This window comes from Salvelinus fontinalis, chromosome 1 (assembly GCF_029448725.1).
Source record: "Salvelinus fontinalis isolate EN_2023a chromosome 1, ASM2944872v1, whole genome shotgun sequence".
In the NCBI taxonomy this organism is placed as follows: Eukaryota; Metazoa; Chordata; class Actinopteri; order Salmoniformes; family Salmonidae; genus Salvelinus; species Salvelinus fontinalis.
The window spans coordinates 77,170,467-77,193,987 of NC_074665.1; the positions used below are offsets into that span (position 1 = coordinate 77,170,467).

A 23,521-nucleotide genomic window follows, 5' to 3' on the forward strand; every position below is an offset into this window, starting at 1 on the left:
GAGGGGCGACAGGGGTGTGACATTCTAAAAGAGGCGATATTGGGGTTCACGTTACAGTGTGGTTTTGGGGGCAGCATGCCAGTGGGCAGCCATTAACGGTTTTAATGGTGTGACAGACGAGCCGGGAAGTGAGAGGAGGCCACCGTGATGGAAGACATCTCACTCTCTAACAAACACACACACACACACAGCCGGGAGACATCTCACTGAGACGTAACTTACCCTGGCCTGAGCACTCGCTGTTGCTCTTCCCCTCGTTCATTTCCTGCTTCACAGAGGCCACACCTCCTCTGCGGAGGACTCTGGTAGAAGGTCCGCCCAGTTTGACCCTTGGTCGACCTCTCCTTCTCCTCACCCCCTGATTGGGCACCCAGTCTTGCTGGTTACTGGATGTATCGGCTGCTGGGTGAACATGGAGAGATGGGTGTGTTAGTGTCAGGGAGTGTATGTGGTACAAGGTTTACGTGTGTTTGTGTTTTACCTGTGGCACTCCCTCTGCAGTTTGCATGGGCTCCAGATCTAGGGTCCCGTCTGCGGCAGTGCATGCTCCCTGACGGTGTACCTCTCTGGGCCACAACCTTCTGCTTCAGCTGGGTCACCCTCCGTGCTAGTCGGGAGCTCAGGCTGGGACGACCTCTCCTCCTTGTGAGGAAGCCATGATTAGTCATCGTCTTCCTCCGCTTCTCTCCGCCCCCTTCTGATTCATAATTCTCCGCCCTGAAAAACACAAAGAAGAGAAAGTTTGATTTTTAGAAAAGATGGAGAGACAAATACACGAAGAAGAGAGAGGTTGGATTTTAGAAACAAACAAACAAACAAAAAACAAAGGAGATCAAAGAAACGGTAACAGGTCATCTGATCTTTGCCATCTATACCTCTCACAAGAACTCTTTTACTTTCTCCCGTTTTCTCCTTCTCTCTGTCTAGCCTTTGATGAGTAGAGAGAGAGAGGGGGGTTCCTTTCCAGTGCGGACGCTGTGTTTGGAAGAGAAAGCCTTCTGTCGGTAAACTCTGAAATATCCAAGAGGAGTGTGAATATGAGACCCTGATGAATAACCACAAGAAAAATGGAAAATAGCTGGCAGCTACTGAAGAAAAACAGAGAGAGAAGGGTGGCAGGAAGGTGAGAGTTGGAGGGAGAAAGAGAGAGAGAGACAAGGCAGTCTCAGGGGGTGTCTGTCCATTGACCTAAGCTCCAGGGCTGGATGAATGAACACCTCTATTGAACACCACCACTCCCTGCTCCAGGGCTGGATGAATGAACACCTCTATTGAACACCACCACTCCCTGCTCCAGGGCTGGATGAATGAACACCTCTATTGAACACCACCACTCCCTGCTCCAGGGCTGGATGAATGAACACCTCTATTGAACACCACCACTCCCTGCTCCAGGGCTGGATGAATGAACACCTCTATTGAACACCACCACTCCCTGCTCCAGGGCTGGATGAATGAACACCTCTATTGAACACCACCACTCCCTGCTCCAGGGCTGGATGAATGAACACCTCTATTGAACACCAGCACTCCCTGCTCCAGGGCTGGATAAATGAACACCTCTATTGAACACCACCACTCCCTGCTCCAGGGCTGGATGAATGAACACCTCTATTGAACACCACCACTCCCTGCTCCAGGGCTGGATGAATGAACACCTCTATTGAACACCACTGCTCCACTACCCTCTTTCTCTTTCTATCCACCTCCTCTCAGGTTCTCTCTCTACCACCTCTCTCTCTTTCCCTCCCAGTCTCTGTCTCTCTGTCTCTCTTTTACTCTCTCAAATGCGCACATAGACAAACACACACACACACACACACACACACACACACACACACACACACACACACACACACACACACACACACACACACACACACACACACACACACACTCTGCTATGAGCAGCTGGTGTCTGAGGCAGGTGAATCCTATATTCCCTCAGAGCTCAGCATCTCCCTTCAAGGAAAAGAGAGGGAAGGAGGCGGGAGGGAAGGAGATGGGAGGGAGGGAGAAGGAAGGGAGGGAGGATTAAATTACGGAGGGAGGGAGGAAGAAAGAAGGGAGGCAGGGATGGATGGATGGATGCAGGGAGGGGGAGGGAGGCAGGGAGGAGGAAGAAAGGAGGGAAATAGATAGAGTTGGGGAAGGAGCAAAGGGAGACGGGAGAGGAGAGGATTAAGCAGAGAATGAGTGGAGGAAAGGAGGAGCATGAAAAGAGGAGGGGAAGATAGGATGTGTAATGTGAAACCTGAGAGAAATACCACCTGGTTGAGTTGTTATCTCAGACAGTCAGACAAAAAGAAAGGCAACACTGATCTGCTGAAGTCAGGATCTACAGAGAAGCCAGCTTCCTGCTGAGGTCAGGATCTACAGAGAAGCCAGCTTCCTGCTGAAGTCAGGATCTACAGAGAAGCCAGCTTCCTGCTGAAGTCAGGATCTACAGAGAAGCCAGCTTCCTGCTGAGGTCAGGATCTACAGAGAAGCCAGCTTCCTGCTGAAGTCAGGATCTACAGAGAAGCCAGCTTCCTGCTGAAGTCAGGATCTACAGAGAAGCCACCTTCCTGCTGAAGTCAGGATCTACAGAGAAGCCAGCTTCCTGCTGAGGTCAGGATCTACAGAGAAGCCAGCTTCCTGCTGAAGTCAGGATCTACAGAGAAGCCAGCTTCCTGCTGAAGTCAGGATCTACAGAGAAGCCAGCTTCCTGCTGAGGTCAGGATCTACAGAGAAGCCAGCTTCCTGCTGAGGTCAGGATCTACAGAGAAGCCACCTTCCTGCTGAAGTCAGGATCTACAGAGAAGCCAGCTTCCTGCTGAGGTCAGGATCTACAGAGAAGCCAGCTTCCTGCAGAAGTCAGGATCTACAGAGAAGCCAGCTTCCTGCTGAAGTCAGGATCTACAGAGAAGCCAGCTTCCTGCTGAATTCAGGATCTACAGAGAAGCCAGCTTCCTGCTGAAGTCAGGATCTACAGAGAAGCAAGCTTCCTGCTGAGGTCAGGATCTACAGAGAAGCCACCTTCCTGCTGAAGTCAGGATCTACAGAGAAGCCAGCTTCCTGCTGAAGTCAGGATCTACAGAGAAGCCAGCTTCCTGCTGAAGTCAGGATCTACAGAGAAGCCACCTTCCTGCTGAAGTCAGGATCTACAGAGAAGCCAGCTTCCTGCTGAAGTCAGGATCTACAGAGAAGCCAGCTTCCTGCTGAAGTCAGGATCTACAGAGAAGCCACCTTCCTGCTGAAGTCAGGATCTACAGAGAAGCCAGCTTCCTGAACCCCCCTAAACTCCTCATAACAAACTGCCACATCACTAAAACCTTGGGTTGCAAAATTCCGGGAACCATCAATAAATTCCCTGGTTTTCCTGAAATCCCGGTTGGAGGATTCCTGGAATCCGTACGGAATAAGCAGGAAATCCAGGGAATTTATTGAAAGTTTCCGGAATTTTGCAACCCTACCCATCCCACACATCAACTCTCCATGGCCCAGCCCTAACCTGTCTGTCACCATCACCCCCTGACCTCTCCTTTCAACCTTTGACCCCCAGTCAGTCCCTAAGCCCCAGCGATAGCCCTCAGTCACATCCTCACTGGAAGGAGAGTATGTGAAGAGGGGACAAGGGCAGTTGGTTGATGTAGAAAGATGTAAAATCAACAGAGAATGTAATTACTATAACAACAGCCTTCCCCTTTTTCCTCTCTCCAACACCGATGCCAACAAGTACTGCCACCAAGAGACCAGTTGCTAGAGAAACTCTCTCTCTCTCTCACACTCTGTCTCTCTCTCAAAGATTAAGGAATACACTAATGATACTACACACATTAATTAATTAATAAAAAAATACACCCTGTCACATACCAGCCAGCTCCAGTAATTAAACAAATATGGGATGTGTGTGTTGTGTGTGTGTGTCATCTGTGGGTTTGTGTGTGTGTTGTCATTTTTCATTAGTGTGTTGTAATCACTGTGGTAACCGTGATAAACGTTGTGCTTGTTTAATCAGTTTATCACGCTATCATAGGTGGAGCACAGCCAGAAAACACATCCATCAATATGATGACCTAACACTGGAATTTAACACTGTGTAGGGCATTAGGGGATTTGCTTTGTAATGGTGTGTGTGTGTGTGTGTGTGTGTGTGTGTGTGTGTGTGTGTGTGTGTGTGTGTGTGTGTGTGTGTGTGTGTGTGTGTGTGTGTGTGTGTGTGTGTGTGTGTAAGAAGAGGGGGTTGTAGAGTCATTCATCACTGTGATAAGTCTACATGGGGACTTTGTCCATATTAATATGTGCTAAGGGTGAGAGGGGGTCAGGACATGATCAATGGAGTGATAAATATGGTGTGCATGTGTGCGTGTGTAAGAGAGAGAGAGAGAGGCAGCAGTTCCTCTTATAAAGAAGCTCAACAAGGTTCATCTCAGGCAACAATATTTCTATGAGTCCTATATATAAGGAAAAACCAAGATGGCGCCGTACTGGATGGCTGTCGTTTTACAAGCTCTGACCCAAGACAGCTTTTCTGTGATTATTTTGTTCTTTATTTTGACTCTATTTCCTGTAATGTATCCTCTATTATTTCTTACAACCGACAAGAACTTTGAACATCAGATCGGCAGTTACTTACCCCAGTTCCGGCTTCTACTTCGACTCATCTATCCGAGCTAACCATCTCAGTCACCTGCTTCAATAGAAAATGCATCAGCGACGTTGTACCCACGTTGAAGGTTCGCTGCTTCCCCAATCAAAAGCCCTGGATTAACAACAAGTTGGTGCTAAACTAAAGGACAGGACTACCACACACAGAGCTATCGTGGACAACTCGAGTCTACGGCCGAAGACAGGAATAAGTACAAGAAGGCCCGCTATGACCTCCACAGAGTCATCAAACGAGTAAAAGGACAATATAGGAATAAGGTGAAATAAAATTACACAGGCTCTGACACCCGCCACATGTGGCAGGGGCTACAGTCTACTACGGATTACAAAGGAAGATCCAACCATGATCTGCCCAATGATGCCTCTCTACCAGACAAACTCAATGCATTTTATGCACGCTTTGACAACAACATTGATCCTGGCGTGAAGGCCGTCACATCTTTAGGGTCATTAATCAGGGCAACACCAGCAAGGCCACGGGCCCCGACGGTATTCCAGGGTGCGTTCTCAGAGCATGCGCAGAACAGCTTGCAGGCATATTCACGGTAATTTTCAACCTCTCCTTGTCCCAGTCTGTAATCCCCACATGTTTTAAAATGACCACAATCAAGGCTTCATGCCACAATGATTACTGCCCTGTAGCACTCACTTCTGTAATCATGAAGTGCTTTGAGAGGCTGGTTATGGCTCACATTAACTCCACCATCCCAGATACCTTAGAGCCACTCTAATTTGCATACCACCCCAACAGATCCATAGATGACGCAATCTCAATTGCTCTCCACACTGCACTCAACCACCTAGACAAGATGAATAACTATGTGAGAATGCTGTTCATTGACAACAACTCGTCACCAAGCTTAGGACTCTGGGTCTGAACACCTCCCTCTGCAATTGGACCCTGGACTTCGTGACGGACCAACCTGAGGTGGTGAGGGTAGGCAACATCACTTCCACCACACTGGCCCTTAACACAGGAGCCCCACAGGGGTGTGTGCTTAGTCCCCTCCTGTACTCCTTATTCAACCACGATTGTGTGGCCACGCACGACTCCAACACCATTTTCAAGTTCCCTGACGACACGACAGTAGTAGGCCTGATCATCGGCAACGATGAATCAGCCGAGAGGGAGGAGGTCAGTGACCTGGCAGTGTGGTGCTGGAGCAACAACTTCACCATCAACGTCAGCAAGACCAAGGAGCTGATCGTGGACTACAGAAAACGTAGGAGCGAGCATGTCCCCATCCACACCAACAGGGCGACAGTAGAGCATGTAAACAGCTTCATGTTCCTCTAATCACTAAAGACTTAAAGTGGTCCAAACACACACACAGTCATGAAGAAGGCACGACAGTGCCTCTTCCCTCTGAGGAGGTTGATCAAGTTTGGCGTGGGCCCTCAAATCCTTAAAAGGTTCTACAGCTGTACAATTGAGAGTGTATTGACTGGCTGCATCATTGCTTGGTATGGTAACAGCACCGCCCTCGATTGCATGGCGCTACAGAGGGTTGTGAACACAGCCCAGTACATCACCGGGACCGAGCTCCCTGCCATCCAGGACCTCTATATCAGGTGGTGTGAAAAGAAGGCCGGAAAATCGTCCATGACCCCAACCACCCAAGCCATAGACTATATTCTCTGTTGCTGCACGGCAAGAGGTACCGGTGCATCAAGTCTGACACCAACAGGCTCTTGAACAGCTTCTGTCTACAAGCAATACAACTGATAAATAGCAAACAAAATAGCTACATGGAACGAGTTTACCTTGTATCTTTATTGACCTTTAATTTCAATATTTGCACTCTCTATGCACATTCACAAGGCCCTAAATACTCCCACACACAGTGTCACTCCAACACACACACACACACACACACACACACACACACACACACACACACACACACACACACACACACACACACACACACACACACACACACACACACACACACACACACACACACGCACACACACACACACTGTCAACACACACACTGTCACTCACTCCATCATCTGCTCACTCACACATAATATGCACAGACATTTATACTGACTCCACAGACCCACACACCCACTAACATACAAGCTGCTGCTACTCTGTTTATCATATATCCTGTTGCCTAATCGCCCTATATCTACTTCCATCACTCCAGTATCCCTGCAAATGTACATATGTTATTTGAACTGACTTTTCAAATATGTTCTGTATATAGTATGCTTAGTTACTTACTTTATGGTGTATTTCATATTTCTTATTCTTATTTCTCATGTTTTTTTCAAGTAATACATTGTTATTGATTATTGCATTGTTGGGTTTTGAGTTTGCAAGAAAGGGATTTCACTGTATTTGTGCATGTGACATTAAAACTTGAAACTTGTATAAGTGAATAAATGGATAGGAGAATCCCTGCGGAGACACTCGCCTGAGTCTCTTGGGGCCGTCTGAGGCGCTGGGACTGGAGATAGACTTGCGTTTCCTGGGGCGACCGGGCCCTCTGCGAGCAGGGCTGTGAGAGGTCTCTGCTTTCTGGCGGTCATGTTTTCTCTGCAGCTTTGTCAGTTCTCTCTGTTTCTCTTTGTAACGTCTCTGGATCTCCGCTAGCTGGACTCGTATCGCTAGCTCCGCTCCATCCACCGTCTCCATGACACCCTTCACCGGACACATCTGCAGACAGACAGACATGAAGTATATAGTAGATTGTAAATGGACAGTACTGTGTGATGGTACATAGAAAATGTAGCTTGTGTATCTGTGTGTATATACAGTACAGTTATATACTGTGTATCTATGTATATACTGTACAGTGTATACTGTATATCTGTGTATATATATATATAGTACAGTTATATACTGTGTTTTAACATGTATGTACAGTACCGTTATATACTGTGTATCTGTGTAGCCTAGTGGTTAGCGGCAGCGTAGCCTAGTGGTTAGAGCGTTGGACTAGTAACCGAAAGGTTGCAAGATCGAATTCCCGAGCTGACATTTGTTCTTAACTGACTTGCCTAGTTAAATAAATAAAATAAAAAATAAAAAATACAGTACAGTACCGTTATATACTGTGTATTTATACACTACCGTTATATACTGTGTATCTGTGTGTATATATACAGTACAGTTATATACTGTGTATCTGTGTATATATATATATATATATATATATATATATATATATATATATATATATATATATATAGTACAGTTATATACTGTATAAATATACAGTACCGTTATATACTGTGTATATATAGTACAATTATTTACTGTGTATCTGTGTATATACAGTTAAATACTGTGTATCTGCGTATATACAGCACAGTTATATACTGTGTAGCTGTGTATATACAGTAAAGTTATATTCTGTACATGTGCATTATATGTTTGAGTAAACAAGTGTGTATACCTACAGGACTGTCTGTGTGTGCAGATTTGAGTGTGTGTGTTCAGTTCTGTATGTGTATGGAAAGTTCTATGTGTGTTTAGGCATACACACATACCGGCTCGTGGCGAGGCGTCCAGCTGCATTTCCGCCGCAGGTTGAAGGTCCTCCTGACGGGACAGTGCTTCCCCTCCCCCCTCCCTGGAGCTCCTCCCCCAAGCTCCAGACTGCGAGCCGCAGCCAGGGTCGCCAGGCTACTAAGGTCAAAGATCAAAACGTCCTCTCCTGAGGAGAGAGAGAAGATAATTACATTATTTTTTACTTTTGCCGCCCCCTAAACAAGTGATTGGCAAACAAGGTGAGCGTTAGCTAAGTTATAGCATTCACACACACACACACACACACACACACACACACACACACACACACACACACACACACACACACACACACACACACACACACACACACATCGGCTGAGTGAGAGGGAAAGAGGTGGACAGACGGAGAGAAAGAAGGAGGGAGAGTGCTAAAGGAGTGCTGTCTCTCCATCTATCACTGTCATTAACTCTGTCATTGTCACCGCCTGCAGATCAACTAGAATATTCATGAGGGACCAGCCAGCCCACACACACGCACACACCGGTTCATTTCGCCGAGCTGCAGAGACAGTCAAATTGCTGCGCACAAGAGAAAAGTAGAGGGAGAGAGAGGATGATAGAGACAAAGGGAGGGAGGGAGGCGGAGAAGGGAGAACGAGGCAGAGGAGAAATAGGTGGAGAAGGGAAGATAAGGCAGAAGAGAAAGGAGGACGAGAAGGGAGGACAAGGTAGAGGAGGAGGAGAAGGGAAGATGAGGCAGAGGAGGAGGAGGAAGAGAAAGGGGGACTAGGTAGAGGAGAAGGAGGAGGAGAAGGGAGGACAAGGTAGAGGAGAAGGAGGAGGAGAAGGGAGGACAAGGTAGAGGAGAAAGAGGAGGAGAAGAGAGGACAAGGTAGAGGAGAAGGAGGAGAAGGGAAGATAAGGCAGAGGAGAAAGAGGAGGAGAAGAGAGGACAAGGTAGAGGAGAAGGAGGAGTAGAAGCAATAAGAGGCTAAGTATGAATTTATTGTCCTACATCTCCTCATTACTGACATGGACACAAACCAATTTACCCTTAGAAGAGGGGAAAGAAGGGTACTGACTCAGTCTACTAAGGAGAAAGAGAGGGAAAGAGAGGGAGGGGGAAGAAGGGGAGAGAGAGAGAGAGAGAGAGAGAGAGAGAGAGAGAGAGAGAGAGAGAGAGAGAGAGAGAGAGAGAGAGAGGGGAGAGAGGGAGAGAGAGGGAGAGAGAGAGAGAGAGAGAGAGAGAGAGAGAGAGAGAGAGAGAGAGAGAGAGAGAGAGAGAGAGAGGGAGGGAGGGAGGGAGGGAGGGAGGGAGGGAGGGAGGGAGGGAGAGAGAGAGAGAGAGGGAGGGAGGGAGGGAGGGAGGGAGGGAGGGAGGGAGGGAGGGAGAGAGAGAGAGAGAGAGAGAGAGAGAGAGAGAGAGAGAGAGAGAGAGAGAGAGATTATAAATACAACCCATATTTATGTTTATTTATTTTCCCTTTTGTACTTTAACTATTTGCACATAATATGACATTGGAAATGTCTTTATTATTTTGGAATTTTGTGAGTGTAATGTGTACTGTACATTTTTTTTATTGTTTATTTCACTTTTGTTTATTATCTATTTCACTTGCATTAGTAAACATATGCCAATAAAGTCCTTACATTGAAAAAAAGAGAAAGAGAAGGAGAGAGGGGAAGAGAGAGGGGGGAGAGGGGGAGATGGCATAGCAAGAGAAAGAAGGAGAAGGCGAGTGAGCAAGAGACATTTAGACCAGTCGACAGAGCAGAAGAGAAGAGAGAGATGGATGATAGAAGAACAAGAGAGAGAAAGGGGTGTGTCTGCTTGGCCAATAAGGAGCAGTGTCTGGCTTTACTACTGACCCACTCACAGCTGGACCACTGGAGCTGAACGGCTATTCACTTACAATATTACAAAGCTGTGTGTAAGCTCAAACCATAGAACAGGCAGGGCACACATAATATATTAAAAGAGAGGAAGGCTGGGAGAAGGAACTGAAAGTAAGGGATGGAGAGAACGCGTGTGAGTGAGATGGAAAGTGAGAAAGAGTGGGATAAAGAGAGAGTTAATTAAATAATTAATTAACCAATACCTTCACAGAGAGAGAGAGAGAGAGAGAGAGAGACACAGAGAGAGAGACAGAGAGAGATAGACAGGAAGGAAGGAAGGAAGGAAGGAAGGAAGGTAGGAAGGAAGGAAGGAAGGAAGGAAGGAAATAAGGTAGAATGTATCTTGTCCTGGTTGGAAGAGGACAGCGGAGTCTCGTCTGTCAGATCTCTGGGCCAATGAGAGGCTCTGGTTACCCCTGACTGGATGACATCACCGCTGACATCAACAGAGGAAGGCCGCCACAGATCAGTACCTTCCGCCCGCCCTCCCGCCTCACACAACGCTGTGCCGCACCTAATCATTATTTGCACTTAATTCTGTCATCAGGAAGGAATTACACAGAACATTACATGGCTTTTATAAATGATAAGAAGAAACAAGGACAAATGGAGAAAAGCGCAGCCGGTGTGGTTCATCTGGGATAACTTAACAGTTTATACACACGCACACACAAGTGTAAATACAAACATATTCTCTCAGGGGGACAAGGGGAAAATATGAATTGTTTAAATTAGAACTGTTTTATACAAGAACTTCTAATTAGTCAAGCTACACTCTAGAGCCTGAGGGAGGGAGAGATGGAGGGAGAGAGGGATGGAGAGATGGACTGAGGGAGGGAGGGAGAGATGGAGGGAGGGAGGGATGGAGATATGGACTGAGGGAGGGATGGAGGGAGGGAGAGATGGAGGGAGGGAGAGATGGAGGGAGGGATGAGACACTAACATTCTTGTATTGTGTATGTTTCTCTCTCCTATCTATCCATTTCCCCTCTCCACCTCTCCTCATTCATCCCCCCTTTCCCATACAAATCCACCCCATCTCCCCCTCTCCCCCAACTACATCTCATCCTCCAGGGAAACATTTGATCTTTGGAGTTGAACAGAGAACATAGGAAGGAAGCTACACTGTCAGTGTGTGTGAATGTGTGTGCGCTCACACATTTTCTCTCCACTCACCTCCTGTCTCTCTCTCCTTCTCCCTGTTCCTCTGCAGTATCCCCAGATCAGCCAACTCTCCCAGTATCTCCATGCCTCGGTGTGGGAGTGGGCGTGGGGCAGGCAGTGGTGTGGTGGAGGGGAGCATAGCGGGGTAGCGGTCATCCCGGGTGGCACACAGCGCCGCAGCAATGAGAAGCTCCAGACTCCAGATGCAGGGATCATCACTGAGGGTAGAGGACGGTGCTGGAGTTGGGGCTGGGGCTGGGGTTGGGGTTGGGGTTGGGGCTGGGGCTGGGGTTGGGGTTGGGGCTGGGGTTGGGGTTGGGGCTGGGGTTGCGGTTGGAGAATTCTGGGGGCTGCTTAGTAACTCCACAGAGGCTTCACTCTGACTCCTCCTACCCCCTTCCTTCTCCTCTATGTTCTCCTCCTCCTTACTCATCTCTCGCTCCTCTTTCTCCTCTACCTCCTCCTCCTTACTCTTCTCTCTCTCCTCCTTCTCCTCTATGTTCTCCTCCTCCTTACTCCTCTCTCTCTCCTCTTTCTCCTCTACCTCCTCCTCCTTACTCTTCTCTCTCTCCTCCTTCTCCTCTATGTTCTCCTCCTCCTTACTCCTCTCTCTCTCCTCTTTCTCCTCTACCTCCTCCTCCTTACTCTTCTCTCTCTCCTCCTTCTCCTCTATGTTCTCCTCCTCCTTACTCCTCTCTCTCTCCTCTTTCTCCTCTACCTCCTCCTCCTTACTCTTCTCTCTCTCCTCTTTCTCCTCTACCTCCTCCTCCTTACTCTTCTCTCTCTCCTCCTTCTCCTCTACCTCCTCCTCCTTACTCTTCTCTCTCTCCTCCTTCTCTACCTTCTCCTCCTTACACCTCTCTCTCTCCTCCTTCTCCTCTACCTCCTTCTCCTCCTCACCTCTCTCTCTCTCCTCCTCCCCATGTATAGTTAGCTCCAGGGAAACAGTACAATCTGGTATGTGGTTATTTTTCAACTCTACTGAACTTTCCTCCTTCTCCTCTTTCTTCTCCTCTGCTGGTTGTGAGTCTTTCAAGTTAGCTGGCTGAGCCAGGCTGCCCACAAAGACCTCTACTTTCTGGGCATCCTCAGAAGCAGAGACTGGGGCTGGAGCTGGAATTGTGGCTGGGGATGGGTCTGAGGATGAGTTTGAAACTTGGGCAGGACAAGACACCATTTCAGGGGTCTTCACTCCAAATAGTGGGGGCTCAGATACTGATTGCCCATCCACCTCTGCTCCTTCTCGTTCCCTTTCTACAACTCCACTAGATTCTACAACTGTGCAGCCATTCTCCTTCTCTTTTTCCGCATCCTCATTCTCCACAATCCCTGTGGTGTGTGGGCGGAGCTTAGGGCAGGGTTCAGCTGGCTCCACCTCCAGATCAGCATGTTCAGCAAATCGAGCGTCCTCTAGGGAAGGACCAGCCTTGTAACGCATGGTGATTTCTTGATAGGTGTAACCTGGTGGAAGATCTGAGACAGAGAAAGAATATAACTCCTTTAGTCAAGACTAATAATCAATCAATCAGTAAGGCAACAGAGAGCTACAATAGTTGGGGACATGGCTACAGTAAGTGTACAGGCAGCAGGAGATAGGGCATCCCAGCAGTTTGTGCAGCTAGGCTATATGTGTGTGTGTGTGGGGGGGGGGGGGGGGCACCAGAGAAATGCATATCCTTCAGCCTACTGTCTTTCAAGGACCTCTGCAAGATAAGGAGGGTCTGTCTGAAATGTCTCTGACCTCCCACATATAGTACACACACACACACACACACACACACACACACACACACAAACACACACACATCGAGACACAGACACATAGACACACACATAGACACACAGACACATAGACACACAGACACATAGCCACACACACACACACACACACACACACACACACACACACACACACACACACACACACACACACACACACACACGAGACACAGACACAAATAGCCACACAAACAAATAGCCACACACACAAATAGCCACACACACACATAGCCACACACACACACATAGACACACATACACACACACACATAGACACATAGACACACACACACACAAACACATAGCTACATAGCCACACACACACACACACACATAGACACATACACACATAGGCACACACACACACACACACACACACACACACACACACACACACACACACACACACACACACACACACACACACACACACACACACACACACACACACACACACACACACACATAGACTATGGGTCCTTCCTTGCTTCAAACATTCTTTGCAGAATCAAAGAACAACAGGCTTCACAGGCCTTCTCCTGGGGTGTAGGGGTTTCTTATCTTTCCTACAGCATCATCCTCTCTCTCCTGGGGTGTAGGGGTTTCTTATCTTTCCTACAGCATCATCCTCTCTCTCCTGGGGTGTAGGGGTTTCTTATCTTTCCTACAGCATCATCCTCTCTCTCCTGGGGTGTAGGGGTTTCTTATCTTTCCTACAGCATCATCCTCTCTCTCCTGGGGTGTAGGGGTTTCTTATCTTTCCTACAGCATCATCCTCTCTCTCCTGGGGTGTAGGGGTTTCTTATCTTTCCTACAGCATCATCCTCTCTCTCCTGGGGTGTAGGGGTTTCTTATCTTTCCTACAGCATCATCCTCTCTCTCCTGGGGTGTAGGGGTTTCTTATCTTTCCTACAGCATCATCCTCTCTCTCCTGGGTTGTAGGGGTTTCTTATCTTTCCTACAGCATCGTCCTCTCTCTCCTGGGTTGTAGGGGTTTCTTATCTTTCCTACAGCATCATCCTCTCTCTCCTGGGTTGTAGGGGTTTCTTATCTTTCCTACAGCATCATCCTCTCTCTCCTGGGGTGTAGGGGTTTCTTATCTTTCCTACAGCATCATCTTCTCTCCTGGGGTGTAGGGGTTTCTTATCTTTCCTACAGCATTGTCCTCTCTCTCCTGGGGTGTAGGGGTTTCTTATCTTTCCTACAGCATCATCCTCTCTCTCCTGGGGTGTAGGGGTTTCTTATCTTTCCTACAGCATCATACTCTCTCTCCTGGGGTGTAGGGGTTTCTTATTTTTCCTACAGCATCATACTCTCTCTCCTGGGGTGTAGGGGTTTCTTATCTTTCCTCTCTCAACACCTCTACTGCTATCGGGTCTCCACCTTTCTTTCCATATCCTTCTTTCACACATTCTCTATAAATGTTTCTCTCTCCTGCTACTCCTCTCCCTCTCTTGCTTTCTCTCTCACACACATTCTCGCTCTCTCTCCTTCTCTCCCTCCTCTTTTATCTCAGTAGTAAATGAAGGCGGGTACAGACCATAACCTTGGGAACAGATGAAATGTGCCTGTGTTTCTTGTCTCTCCTCCACAGAGCAGAGGGAATCAGGGAGAAGACCAACTCTGTCTATCCTCTTGTGTCTGTATTTTAGGGGGTGTTGATGAATACTATATCAGACATAAAGACACAGCACAAGAGAGAGTGCCAGAGAATAAAGCTCAAGAGGGAGTGCCTGTGGTGTATATTTGTGAGTAAAAGGAAGAAACTGAGAAAGCTGGGAGAGAGTGTGTGACAGGGTCAGAGTGCGTGGGCTACTTGTGGGTGACAGGGTCAGAGTGCGTGGGCTACTTGTGTGTGACAGGGTCAGAGAGCGTGAGCTACTTGTGTGTGACAGGGTCAGAGTACGTGGGCTACTTGTGTGTGACAGGGTCAGAGTACGTGGGCTACTTGTGTGTGACAGGGTCAGAGTGTGTGGGCTACTTGTGGGTGACAGGGTCAGAGTGCGTGGGCTACTTGTGTGTGACAGGGTCAGAGTGCGTGGGCTACTTGTGTGTGACAGGGTCAGAGTGCGTGGGCTACTTGTGTGTGACAGGGTCAGAGTGCGTGGGCTACTTGTGTGTGACAGGGTCAGAGAGCGTGGGCTACTTGTGTGTGACAGGGTCAGAGTACGTGGTCTACTTGTGTGTGACAGGGTCAGAGTGCGTGGGCTACTTGTGTGTGACAGGGTCAGAGAAAGTGGGCTACTTGTGTGTGACAGGGTCAGAGAGCGTGGGCTTCTTGTGTGTGACAGGGTCAGAGTGCGTGGGCTACTTGTGTGTGACAGGGTCAGAGTGCGTGGGCTACTTGTGTGTGACAGGGTCAGAGTGCGTGGGCTACTTGTGGGTGACAGGGTCAGAGTGTGTGGGGCTACTTGTGGGTGACAGGGTCAGAGTGCGTGGGCTACTTGTGTGTGACAGGGTCAGAGTGCGTGGGCTACTTGTGGGTGACAGGGTCAGAGTGCGTGGGCTACTTGTGTGTGACAGGGTCAGAGTGCGTGGGCTACTTGTGTGTGACAGGGTCAGAGAGCGTGGGCTACTTGTGTGTGAAAGGGTCAGAGTGAGTGGGCTACTTGTGTGTGACAGGGTCAGAGTGCGTGGGCTACTTGTGGGTGACAGGGTCAGAGTGCGTGGGCTACTTGTGTGTGACAGGGTCAGAGTGCTTGGGCTACTTGTGTGTGACAGGGTCAGAGTGCGTGGGCTACTTGTGGGTGACAGGGTCAGAGTGCGTGGGCTACTTGTGTGTGACAGGGTCAGAGTGCGTGGGCTACTTGTGGGTGACAGGGTCAGAGTGCGTGGGCTACTTGTGTGTGACAGGGTCAGAGTGCGTGGGCTACTTGTGTGTGACAGGGTCAGAGAGCGTGGGCTACTTGTGTGTGAAAGGGTCAGAGTGAGTGGGCTACTTGTGTGTGACAGGGTCAGAGTGCGTGGGCTACTTGTGGGTGACAGGGTCAGAGTGCGTGGGCTACTTGTGTGTGACAGGGTCAGAGTGCTTGGGCTACTTGTGTGTGACAGGGTCAGAGTGCGTGGGCTACTTGTGGGTGACAGGGTCAGAGTGCGTGGGCTACTTGTGTGTGACAGGGTCAGAGTGCGTGGGCTACTTGTGGGTGACAGGGTCAGAGTGCGTGGGCTACTTGTGTGTGACAGGGTCAGAGTGCGTGGGCTACTTGTGTGTGACAGGGTCAGAGAGCGTGGGCTACTTGTGTGTGACAGGGTCAGAGAGCGTGGGCTACTTGTGTGTGACAGGGTCAGAGTGCGTGGGCTACTTGTGTGTGACAGGGTCAGAGTGCGTGGGCTACTTGTGGGTGACAGGGTCAGAGTGTGTGGGCTACTTGTGTGTGACAGGGTCAGACAGCGTGGGCTACTTGTGTGTGAAAGGGTCAGAGTGCGTGGGCTACTTGTGGGTGACAGGGTCAGAGTGCGTGGGCTACTTGTGTGTGACACGGTCAGAGAGCGTGGGCTACTTGTGTGTGACAGGGTCAGAGTGCGTGGGCTACTTGTGTGTGACACGGTCAGAGAGCGTGGGCTACTTGTGTGTGACAGGGTCAGAGAGCGTGGGCTACTTGTGTGTGACAGGGTCAGAGAGCGTGGGCTACTTGTGTGTGACAGGGTCAGAGAGCGTGGACTACTTGTGTGTGACAGGGTCAGAGTGCGTGGGCTACTTGTGTGTGACAAGGTCAGAGTGTGCCAGGAAACATACAGCTCAGACATCAGTCCATCCATCCAAACTCACCTGGCTCTAAGGATTGTGTGTACTCCTGAGGCAGCTGCCCCTCTCCTCTTTCCCCTCTCTCCACTACTTTTAACAGGTGTGAGGGGGCGGGGCTTAGAGCTGGGGATCTTGGAGCTGCAGCCGCAGGGCTGGGGGCGGGGTTTAGAAGGTTCTGTGGGTGTGGTCTCCTGGAAGGGGAGTGGCAGCAGGGTGATTGGTGGCTGCTAGGACACACCCCCTGTGAAGGAGGGGTAGTCTTGGAGGGAGGGGTGTGGGAGAAGAGCTTAGCAGCACGGGAGGTTCTCGAGGTCTCGTGGAGAGGACGGTCATCAATGGTGATAGTAGTTTCCTCTGCCTTCCTCTATAGGGCGATGGAGGGGAGTAGAGAAAGAAATGTAGAGGGATGAACGAAAGGAGATATGGGAGAGAGAAAAGAGGGGGGAGAGACAGAGGGGAAAGAAGTTAGATCTGTTTTGAGCCCATGATAAGAGCCACGTATTCCTTAAAAACCCTTACCATCATGTTAGGAACACAGTGGGGGTTCTTGGGCAAACGCCACAAGCTAGTACAGACCTTTACAGACAGCCAAAGGTCATTGGCAGTCTGCTAGGATCCTTTGTCTCTTAACAAACTTTCTCTTTAAAAAGTAAAACCTGGTTTTCCCCTTTCTCTATGTTGAAACATCCCTGGCTCTTGTGGTTGAATATGCTACTGAATATGCTGAAGATGGTGAAAGCATGAACTCTGGGTTTGTTTCAGCATGTTATTTCCTAACTTCCTGATCCACGTGTGCAGACAGTTTCACAACATCATGAGTGTTGGTCATGGTCAAGGGGGAAACTGCAGTGTAGGTCATTTGGGCTACTGTTACTGGGAGCAAAAGTCACTTGGTTTAAGAGTATTCTCTCCACTAAAGGTTGTACACAAGTGTTGAGAGTGTATGTGTTGCCTTTGCGTAGTGTGTGTATGTGTTTACCTGTGGGTAGTGTGTGAGTGTTACCCTTGAGTAGTGTGTGTGTGTGTTTACCTGTGAGAGAGTGTGTGTGTGTGTGTGTGTGTGTGTGTGTGTGTGTGTGTGTGTGTGTGTGTGTGTGTGTGTGTGTGTGTTTACCTGTGAGAGTGTGTGTGTGTTTACCTGTGAGAGTGTGTTTACCTATGAGAGTGTGTCTGTGTTTATCTGTGGGTAGTGTGTGTGTTAACCTGTGAGTGTGTGTGTGTGTGTGTGTGTGTGTGTGTGTGTTTACCTGTGACAGTGTGTTTACCCATGAGAGTGTGTTTAACTGTGAGAGTGTTTGTGTTTACTTGTTAGAGTGTGTGTGTGTGTGTGTGTGTGTGTGTGTGTGTGTGTGTGTGTGTGTGTGTGTGTGTGTGTGTGTGTGTGTGTGTGTGTGTGTGTGTGTGTGTGTGTGTGTGTGTGTGTGTGTGTGTGATTACCTGTGAGAGTGTGTGTGGGTGGGTGGGTTTACCTGTGAGAGTGGGTTTACCTGTGAGAGTGTGTATATCTGTGAGAGTATGTGTTTACCTGTGAGAGTGTGTGTTTACCTGTGAGAATGTGTGTGTTTACCTGTGAGAGTGTGTACCTGTGAGAGTGTGTACCTGTGAGAGTGTGTGTTTACCTGTGAGAGTGTGTGTGTTTACCTGTGAGAGTGTGTGTGTTTACCTGTGAGAGTGTGTGTTGTCGGTGCATGTGCTCCATGGCCCTGTGTTGTTGTTGGTGGTGGTGGTGCTGCAGGGCATAGAGCTCCTGTTGTCGTAGGAACGGAGAACGGGAGTAAACAGCGTGATGCTGCATGTGGGGGGACGGGCCTCGGGCTCCATAGACCGAGGGCCACAGAGCTGACTGCTCCATCACATCTAGAGAGAGCAAAAGCGAGAGAGCGAGATAGCAAGAGAGAGAGAGAGTGTGTGGAACATAAGGAACATAAATTTCAACATACCAATTAGGATCTGGCTAAAAATACTTGAATCAGTCATAGAGCCCATTGCCCTTTATGGTTGTGAGGTCTGGGGTTCGCTCACCAACCAAGATTTCACAAAATGGGGCAAACACCAAATTGAGACTCTGCATGCAGAATTCTGCAAAAATATCCTCCGTGTACAACGCAGAACACCAAATAATGCATGCAGAGCAGAATTAGGCCGATACCCACTAATTATCAAAATCCAGAAAAGAGCCGTTAACCTGTTGGGGATGGGGGCGCTGTTTAGACTATTTATGCTAATGTGGCTAATTTTTTAAACGGCTTCCCACAAAATCCTTGATCGTACAATATGCATATTATTATTATTATTGGATAGAAAACAGTCTATAGTTTCTATAGGAGTTGAAATTTTGTCTCTAAGTGGAACAGAGCCCATTCTACAGCAATTTCCCTGACATGGAGTCAGATTTGAGAAACGTTGGCCACTTTTCTGAAGTCATTTAAACGGGCACTGTCGTTGCTATGACTATACGGACACTTCTTACGTCTTCCCCTGGATGCCTTTACGTGATGACGATTCCAACGGGCTCGATTGCTCGTTCACAGGCCCTACAAATGAAAAAAACCTTTAGCTAGCAAGTCTTTTCTTGCTGCGTAACGCGCGTGGAAGACACCGACCCTCTCCTGTTCCAAGCGTTAGTTTAGCCTGTTATATTTCTCCGGTCATCTTTTCACTCGTTATAGGAGTTACAAACATCACAAAGTAGTTAATTTAAAGCGTTTTATAGCAATTTATATCCGTTTAGTGCGATTTTGGGACATTTATTTTTGCAACGATGTGAAAAGTTGGGAACGCTTTTCAGTTCATCCCGAACGTAGTTGACATTTCCACATGGCAAGAGGACAGCTTTCCACCAAAAGACGATTTCTCCCAAGAAAGGATCCTTTGCCCAAGATACTGATGGAAGAACAGCTCAAGGTAGGACATTTTTATTATGATAAATCGTGTTTCTGTCGAAACATTTTAGTGGCTTAGGACGCCATGTTTTTTGACGTAGCTTCGCTTGGCGCAAACTGTATTGAAAAGTAAGGATAAATTAAAAAATGTAATAACGCAATTGTATTAAGAATTAAATTGTCTATCAATCCCTGTCCACCCTATATTTTTTAGTCACGTTTATGAGTATTTATGTATAAGAGTAGATCACTGTCTAAGTGGCGCAAGGACGTTTTCTTTACCAGCTTGTCTACATTTCACATTGTCTAACCATGATTTTGGTGGCTAAATATAAACATTTTCGATCAAACTGTATATGCATGTTGTAATGTGATGTTACAGGAGTGTCATCGGAAGAATTCTGAGAAGGTTAGTGAAAAAATTAATATCTTTTGGCGATGTTGACTTTTATCGCTCACTTTGGCTAGAATCAATGCTGGGCTGCTAATTGCTATGTGCTAAGCTAATATAACGATTTATTGTGTTTTCGCTGTAAGACACTTAGAAAATCTGAAATATTGTCTGTATTCACAGGATCTGTGTCTTTCGATTCGTGTATGCTGTGTATTTTTACGAAATGTTTGATGATTAGTAGTTAGGTAAACACGTTGCTCATTGTAATTATTCTAGTCCATTTGTGATGGTGGGTGCAATTGTAAACTATGCCATATACCTGAAATATGCACTTTTTTCTAACAAAACCTATCCCATACCATAAATATGTTATCAGACTGTCATCTAATGAGTTTTTTTGTTGGTTAGGGGCTATAAATATCTTAGTTTAGCCGAATTGGTGATGGCTACTGGTGTTGGTGGACAAATAAAAGATGGTGGATTATGCTAATGTGTTTTTAGGTAATAGATGTACATCTTTACATATTGTGTCTTCCCTGTAAAACATTTTAAAAATCGGAAATGTTGACTGGATTCATAAGATCTGTGTCTTTCATTAGCTGTATTGGACTTTAATGTGTGAAAGTTAAATATTTTAAAAAAATATTTTTTTTGAATTTCGCGGCACTGGTTTTTCAGTGGGGGGGGGGGGGGTGTGCCGCTAGCGCCACGCTGATCCTAGACAGGTTAAATTCTACAACCACCTAAAAGGAAGCAATTCCCAAACCTTCCATAACAAAGCCATCACCTACAGAGAGATGAACCTGGAGAAGAGTCCCCTAAGCAAGCTGGTCCTAGGGCTCTGTTCACAAACACAAACACACCCCACAAAGCCCCAGGACAACAGCACAATTAGACCCAACCAAATCATGAGAAAACAAAAAGATAATTACTTGACACATTGGAAAGAATTAACAAAAAAACCAGAGCAAACTAGAATGCTATTTGGCCCTAAACAGAGAGTACACAGTGGCAGAATACCTGACCACTGTGACTGACCCAAACTTAAGGAAAGCTTTGACTATGTACAGACTCAGTGAGCATAGCCTTGCTATTGAGAAAGGCCGCCGTAGGCAGACATGGCTCTCAAGAGAAGACAGGCTATGTGCACACTGCCCACAAAATGAGGTGGAAACCCGAGCTGCACTTCCTAACCTCCTGCCCAATGTATGACCATATTAGAGACACATATTTCCCTCAGATCACACAGATCCACAAAGAATTCGAAAACAAATCCAATTTTGATAAACTCCCATATCTACTGGGTGAAATTCCACAGTGTGCCATCACAGCAGCAAGATTTGTGACCTGTTGCCACAAGAAAAGGGCAACCAGGAAAAAACAAACACCATTGTAAATACAACCCATATTTATGCTTACTTATTTTAACTTGTGTGCTTTAACCATTTGTACATTGTTACAACACTGTATATATTTAATATGACACTCGTAATGTCTTTATTGTTTTGAAACTTCTGTATGTGTAATGTTTACTGTTAATTCGTTTTGTTTGTTTCACTTTTGTGTATTGTCTACTTCATTTGCTTTGGCAATGTTAACACATGTTTCCCATGCCAATAAAGCCCCTTGAATTGAATTGAATTGAATTGAGAGAGAGAGAGAGAGAGAGAGAGAGAGAGAGAGAGAGAGAGAGAGAGAGAGAGAGAGATAGATGCCACATACAATATCACTTTTGTATATTATCTACCTCGCTTGCTTTGGCAATGTTAACACATGTTTCCCATGCCTGTAAAGCCCTTTGAATTGAATTCAGGGAGAGGCCATACACAGAGCGAGAGAGAGCGAGAGCGAGAGCGAGAGCGAGAGCGAGAGCGAGAGCGAGAGAGAGAGAGAGAGAGAGAGAGAGAGAGAGAGAGAGAGAGAGAGAGAGAGAGAGAGAGAGAGAGAGAGAGAGAGAGAGAGAGAGAGAGAGAGAGAGAGAGAGAGAGAGAGAGAGAGAGAGGGGAAGAGGCCACACTCACAGAGAGCAAGAGAGAGAGAGGAAAGGAAAGGCTGTGCAACCACTGCACAACTGCAGAACCTGAGACGGAGCTGCATTTCCTGACAAAATGTCAAAAATATAAAACAATTAGAGAGTGTCATTTCCCCAAATTTGAAACCCTCTCTCTCTCTCTCTCTCTTTCTCTCTCTCTCTTTCTCTCTCTCTCTCTCGTCTTTATGTGCATGGCAAGGCACACATTCCCATATGTCCCATCAGACGCTCACACACACATCCCTCCGTGGCTGCCACTGACGTTGCTGGGAACCTTTGTTCTGTGAGATTAGTCTGAGTGGGATTAAGTTTCCCTGGGGAAGGGTTCAGTGGATGCACTTCCCCTCTCTGTAGGAACTCCCAAGGAGCGAGGCAAGAGAGCAGGCAGATAATTACATTTCACAGCCTGTTTGCAAAGGAGCAGCAACACACACACGCCACAATCATCTGACTATGTCATACCTCACACACACCGCAAAATTCCACCACATAGGAGCACACACTCATCCCACACACTCACACACTGCATCTCTCTGTCTGTAGCTGAACCATGAGAAGAAGTGCCATCTCTCTCCCTGTGTTTAGGTATCATTAGCTAATCATAGTAAAATGGTTGACTAAGTCTCTGTGTTTCACAGCTCTGATAATGGGAGTAGATATTCTAATGTCTCCTCTCTGAGCGTAAAGCATTATGCAAACCATTCTAATGGAGGTTCATCTTCAGCGCTGGCTAACTGGCTGAGTGTGTGTGTGTGTACAGGGCCTGCATGTGTATTTGTGTGTCTTACCCAGGTGGTGGTGTGCAGGCTCAGAGGGCAGGACCACCAGGGAGCCAGAGGGGTCCTGGGACAGAGGCAGGCCAGGGCCGAACCCTGGGCCCATACTCTGGTGCAGCGCAGCATGGCTCAGACCTGAGAGACAGAAAACACAAGATGAGAACATGAACTTTGGATTTGTTTCTGCATGTTATTTCCAAACTTCCTGATCCACGTGTAAAGACAGTTGCACAACATTGTGAGCGTTTGTCATGGTCTGTGGGGAAACTGCATGCTCAGCTCACCATATGAATGGCCCATCCAGAGGGAGGGACTTCCAGTCCGCTGCATCCAATGGTGGTGGGCGTGAGCAGAAGGGTCTCCACCTAATTGGCTGGCCCCGCCAGGCACCAGAAGGTGAGATGTCAGGTCACCATGGCAACTGCTGGATGGGTGGATCCTGGCAAACTCCCCTCTCTCCTGGTTTTCCCTGATGAGGAGTTCTCTGTCTCGGTCGAGGTGATGAAGGCTCAGCTGCTCCTCGGTCATCCTCTTTCTCTCTTCTGCCTCCCGGACCAGCGGGTACACAGACCGAGACACACCTTGCAACACACAGAGGGAGGGTTTAGAAAGCAGCTATGGCAACCTTAAAACAAAGCTAACCTAGCAATGTCAAAATTCATAATTCATAATTCATAATACATAATTCATCATTCATAAGTAATGCCAGACTTCTA

At 47.6% G+C, this 23,521-nt stretch overlaps 1 protein-coding gene across 6 annotated transcripts in view; it reads right to left on the reverse strand.

The window, feature by feature from the left end:
- Positions 1-23,521, reverse strand: part of LOC129858529 (BAH and coiled-coil domain-containing protein 1-like) — a 241,545-nt gene that overhangs the window by 55,308 nt on the left and 162,716 nt on the right. For 5 of the 6 annotated variants that reach the window (XM_055930490.1, XM_055928897.1, XM_055932074.1 and 2 more), the window contains exons 6-14: positions 23,090-23,386; positions 22,818-22,940; positions 18,385-18,578; positions 16,746-17,085; positions 11,210-12,670; positions 8,155-8,321; positions 7,077-7,318; positions 482-717; positions 223-402 (exon numbers count right to left, since the gene is read on the reverse strand). In XM_055930490.1, the coding sequence (XP_055786465.1) occupies positions 223-402; positions 482-717; positions 7,077-7,318; positions 8,155-8,321; positions 11,210-12,670; positions 16,746-17,085; positions 18,385-18,578; positions 22,818-22,940; positions 23,090-23,386 (3,240 nt within the window). The remainder of the gene's footprint in view (positions 1-222; positions 403-481; positions 718-7,076; positions 7,319-8,154; positions 8,322-11,209; positions 12,671-16,745; positions 17,086-18,384; positions 18,579-22,817; positions 22,941-23,089; positions 23,387-23,521) is intronic. The other variant, XM_055931243.1, reaches the window with a different exon arrangement.